This window comes from Fulmarus glacialis, unplaced genomic scaffold (genome assembly GCF_000690835.1).
Source record: "Fulmarus glacialis isolate BGI_N327 unplaced genomic scaffold, ASM69083v1 scaffold43228, whole genome shotgun sequence".
In the NCBI taxonomy this organism is placed as follows: Eukaryota; Metazoa; Chordata; class Aves; order Procellariiformes; family Procellariidae; genus Fulmarus; species Fulmarus glacialis.
In genome coordinates, this window is record NW_009227118.1 from 1 (window position 1) to 5,142 (window position 5,142).

At 47.3% G+C, this 5,142-nt stretch overlaps 1 protein-coding gene across 1 annotated transcript; it reads left to right on the forward strand.

Moving 5' to 3' along the window:
* The first annotated feature begins 1,591 nt into the window (after positions 1-1,591).
* On the forward strand, positions 1,592-4,778 carry HIGD1A (HIG1 hypoxia inducible domain family, member 1A). Its single transcript, XM_009583048.1, has 3 exons — positions 1,592-1,694; positions 3,805-3,939; positions 4,729-4,778. The coding sequence occupies exons 1-3, from the start codon at positions 1,592-1,594 to the stop codon at positions 4,776-4,778; spliced, it is 288 nt and encodes a 95-aa protein (XP_009581343.1).
* The last annotated feature ends 364 nt before the right edge of the window (positions 4,779-5,142 follow it).

Here is a 5,142-nt window from a genome sequence, read left to right on the forward strand (position 1 = left end):
CTGGGGCAGAGGCCCTGGACGGGTGGAGGCGCCTGGGCCTGGAGTAGGGCGGAAGGCCGGTGTGGGGTGCGGGGACCTGGGGTTGGGGTAGGGCAGGGGCCCCGTGTGGGCCTGGGCAGGGGGAAGGCAGCCTGATGGTGCCCAGGAGGGGCGCTGGGACCGGTCGCTTTCCCACCCGTGTCAGAGCTGTCACGCCGGTGCCCCGCGCCTCCCTGCCGCGGGTGTCGGCAAGGTCAGGGCAGCCGGGGCGCGAGTTTCACCCGGGGCGCTCTCATGTTTCCTTCCCGAATGAGTCAGGCTAAAATATAACTTACATTTAGCAAATAAGGGTAGTTGTAGCAAGAGCAGAGACCCAGTCCTTTGGCCTGCGGAGGAAACGGTTCGCACGTTTGGTTTGAAAAACAGCCAGCCTGCTGAAGTGGAAGTGCACAAGAAGCTGCATAACCAGGGAACACAGCTGCGTTCGAAATGTATCTTTTGCATGTGTTTACTAGCCCGTGCTTAATGAAATTAAATTAAATTAAATTCCTGTTGGCTTATTTCGAGAGCTCGGAGTAGTTCCACGTAAGGCCGAGCTGTATTTCGCTGTTGATGGCAAAACTGGTACAATACCGGTAGAGATTTTTTCCTAGCAGAGACCTTTGTGATGTTGCTGAGCTAACTGTGCTAGCAGAAATAGTCACTAGTTGAAGAATGATGCTTATGCCGGGCACTGAGGAAGGAACAGAAGTTGGTGTAATCTGTGACGGGGACAGCAGGATAAGCTGGCAGGTTTCTTGGCAAGTTTTGGTGGATGGTCTGGCTGGTTGGGTGATGATGGCTCAGTGAGTAGAGCCCTTCTCGCTGCCGCTTTTTTCTTTCCTTGGAGGCAGGTGAGAAATCACCTGTGCTGCAAGGGAAGCTCTGCTTACCTTCCCAATGCGTCCCCACATCAGTCTGTGCCTATCAAGGGCTTCAAGACTCGCTCCGGCTCCTCAGCAGCTGCCATTTCATGCTCCACGTTCTCAGCAGGAGTTTGAAACTCTGTTGAAGTGGTGAACGAGGTGGGGTAGGACGTAGTAGGGACTGATGAGCTGCCAGGTAGGGCTGACCTTCCGCAGCGGCTCATGCTTTCCACCCCGAGTGCTTCGTTTGCTGTTCTTGGCAGGGAGCGAAAGAGGAGGAATGAACTTTTCTGAGGTCAGAGCTGCTATTAAGGAATAGCCTGTGAAAGCAAAGAGTGCAGTGAAGGATGGAAGTCCTAAAGGAAACGCCGTCAGTGACCAAAGCTTTCAGTGGCTTCTTGCTGCTGGGATCTCTAATGGTGTGAAAAGGGATGGCAGAAATTTGTTGCTTTGACACTTTTTTCTTTTTTTTTTTCCTTCCCCTGTCTTTACCTGTTCTAGTATGCAACAATCTTGCTTCCCAAGACTTCACTTGAATTAAATCACCTGTATGTAGCTCATCAGCTCGAGTCTAGCTCCTATGCTTGTGACTGACTGCTTGGACATTCATGACTGGTGGAATACGAAGGGATTTTCTTTTTCTAAAAGTTCTCTTAACTCGGTGCATCTAAAACCTGAAGAGAGACTCTTTTGTCTTTACAGCCACCATGTCATCCGGTCAGGAATCTGTTTTCTCCGAGTATGAGACTGACACCAGCCAGACATCGAAGCTGTTAAGAAAATTTAAAGAGACGCCATTTGTACCCATCGGTAAGTTTAGAGATGAAAAAATGTGGTTACGTAGATCTTTCTTTTCTTGGACAATCAATATGGTAAACACCATCACTATTCACCTTTCTCCTGTGAACAGGAAATTACTTTGAAATTACTTCCTCATGTAGGCTCTCTGTGTGGTGACCACAGTACTCCTCCTGCCTGGAATGGTATTTGTTCTGCAAGAAACAGGGAAATGAATGAGGCCTGTTATCTTAAACAGAAACCCAGAACCTACAATTACAAAAAAACCCCAAACCCAACAAACCCCTGAAAGACTGTTTAGGTGAGCTTAACAAACATGTTTAGGTGAATCTGTTAGGTGGTGAGATGTGTGTTTTGCAGCTGTTCTGGAGTACGGTTACTGGGAACTATGTGATCACTACGAAGTGACTTTCAAGCTAATAAAATACAAAACAGAAGTATCTCTAAAATACAGCGCGCCTGCTAAACATTTCACTCTTCTGTGCTGCCATCCCTTAGTTTAAAATGCATTTTCTTAGTAGGTTTTGTGGTACCCCAGCTTGAGGAGGTTGTTAAAGTTCTCAGCCTCTCTGCCCAGACCCCGAAAAAGCCTCTGAGGGGAGAGAGGATCAGTCGTGTTCATCCTGAGAGCTTTCCTCTGATTGGGAACCGCCTCTGACATGAGACACGTTTTGATTTCCAGCCACCTTAAATGGAGAGCGGTCGGGTCACTTGGGGTGAACTGTTCCAAGCGTTTGCCAACAGATATCCGTCACTGGTTTCTGTGGTCACAGGACTTTGCTCTCCAGCTCGCTAGAGTGTATCACAGACTCCGCAAGTTTGGGTTCTCCCAAGCAGATTGGCAGAACTTGCCTTCAGCCTGTGTCAGAGCTAGTTTGAAGGCCCTAAACCTCTTAATTGGTATTTAATGAAGCTGCCATGTGGATCATGCACCAGTGAAGTAAGGGTTTATAGCTTCACAAGTGGAATTGGTAATACTCCTGTTCAGGGAGACAAGCTGTCTGAGCTCTCGGCAGTAAAATATATACAGCACTTAAAACTTGGCAGCTTCTTCTGAACTATGTAAATAATCATCCTAAATATGGAATAAAGTGGATGGAATTGAGAAATTTTGTGCATTGCTGCTCTGTATTCTGTGAGAGCATCAGTGTACACAGGTTGGAGTTGGTGCAGCCGGGGCTGTGTTTGGTCTGTTGAAGGACTAAAAGTGAACTCCAGCCCTGTGAAAGAGACCTTGCTGAACCTCTCTCCCCACAGCACGGCACAAATAACATATGCCTGTCCCAGGCCAAACGTGACAACACCCAAAATAGCAACCTCAGCAGGCCGGGTACGTCAGGGTGCATCGACACACTGAGTGTCCCAGCTGCAGCCGAGCAGTGTTCTTGGGTGTGAGCTTCCTTCCAGGAAAGAGGGTGCAAGCAGTGCGTGTGCTTTCTGGAAAATATCCAAGAAACTCTGACACCTTCGAACCATAGAATCATTTAGGTTGGAAAAGACCGTTAAGATCATCCAGTCCAACTGTAATCCTAATCCTGCCAAGTCCACCACCAAACCATGTCCCTAAGCACCACATCTACACAGCTTTTAAATACCTCCAGGGATGGTGACCCCACCACTGCCCTGGGCAGCCTGTTCCCTGCTTGACAACCCGTCTGGTGAAGAAATTTTTCCTAATGTCCAATCTAAACCTCCCCTGGCGCAACTTGAGGCCATTTCCTCTCGTCCTATCGCTGGTTACTTGGGCAAAGAGACCAACCCCCACCTCGCCACTACGTCCTTTCAGATAGTTGTAGAGCGCGATGAGGTCTCCCCTCAGCCTCCTCTTCTCCAGGCTAAACAGCCCCAGTTCCCTCAGCCGCTCATCAGACTTGTGCTCCAGACCCTTGAGTTGCTGCTGTTGCATTTTAACACTAGTGGAAATCTCTCGCTGTTCTCTGCGCTGACTTGTGCATTGAATGAGATGGCACTCGAGTGAAAACAGTAGACAGGCCAGGACTTGCCATCTACACAAAAACAGGGTGATTAGATCAAAACATGATCATTCCCAAGATATCTTGTCACTTCACTCATCTCGATGACATGGATCTCAACTCACAAGGATGCTTTCCTTGCCGTGTAGTGATGGCTGGCTTCGTCATGGTGGTTGGCTACGGGCTGTACAGGCTGAAGCACAGAGGTGACATGAAAATGTCGCTTCACCTGATCCACATGCGCGTGGCAGCCCAGGGCTTCGTCGTGGGAGCGATAACGTGTGGTACGTACCGAGCGGGAGGCTGTCCTCGGCACTGGCGAACCGGGCCGCGGAGAACCTCTCGCATCTCTTCTCCCAGTGTGCGTGAAATATCCTCGGGGTAGAAGCGTTTGGGCCGTTATATTTCAGGATGTTTATGCTCGTTACTGGTGTTTGCTCAGCCTTGCTAGAGTAACCTGATGTTTAAGTACACGTATTCAATATTAAACTGCACTAGCTCTGAGAGTAGAAGTTTTGACTACTTTTAGATATGGGAAGTATGTGGCGTTCTGCAGGTGTTGAAATTAGAGGCAAAGGAAAAAAAAAAAAGACTACCTGATGTTAATATTTTCCCTTTTAAATATGTTGCTGAATTGGAAAATCAGCTTGCGTAGCCTATGGTATTATTTTCAGGACTGGAATTGTGTCCCTGAATGTCCCAATTTGTACATCCCAGGTCTCATCTAAGTATTGCAGCTGTGTACGTGTGTAAATGTATATCCCATGAAACACTGTTTGTCTATACTGTATTCCCGGAAAGTACAACAGAAAAGCTTGACTTTGGCTGCAAAGCAAACTAGAATTGGCTGGGGATCTGCATTTTCATATACAGTATATTTTCCTATCCACTTTCTCTGTATATGAAGAATTTTGTACCGTTCATCACCGCTATTAAAAAAAAATACAGACAGCAGAAGAGGAAGGGAAACACTATTTCTGTTGCTCAGAATATCACTTATTGTTCAGATTTTGAAATCCATTATTTCCTATTTAACCCAGCTTTCTAATTGTGCTTGTATTTCTGTCTTGTAGGTGTGCTGTATTCAATGTTTCGGGAGTATGTGTTGAAGCCCAAGGAGTAATGAAAAGATGACTGAAATCTCTGTCCTGGTGGTGGCCTGTGTACTGCAGCTACAAACCTCATATCGAGGGGTTCTTGAGGAAAAAATAATACATGGTATTAGAGAATTGCCCTAGATGTATTTTGTGTATGGTACACCGTCTTGAAGCTGGCAGCCTAAATGATTGCGCACTGGGGGAGCGGGTATCGGCTTCTGGTTCTTTCCGATTGACGCTACCATATCCCAGTTTTTAGGGGATATAGTAGAGTACAATCCCTTTAGCTTCCCCTCGACTGTCAACTCAGTCCTAAAATTAGTGACTTCTTTTTGCTGCCATTGCCCAAAATGACAAAGTCTGAACTAGCTTGTTAGACCTCAGGCAGAA

What these genes read in the sequence shown, in the direction of transcription:
- HIGD1A (XM_009583048.1), top strand. Translation starts at nt 1,592, where the DNA reads ATGTCATCCGGTCAGGAATCTGTTTTCTCCGAGTATGAGACTGACACC. An exon ending in GACGCCATTTGTACCCATCG is followed by an intron (nt 1,695 to 3,804) that starts GTAAGTTTAGAG and finishes CTTGCCGTGTAG; the next exon opens with TGATGGCTGGCTTCGTCATG. An exon ending in CGTGGGAGCGATAACGTGTG is followed by an intron (nt 3,940 to 4,728) that starts GTACGTACCGAG and finishes TCTGTCTTGTAG; the next exon opens with GTGTGCTGTATTCAATGTTT.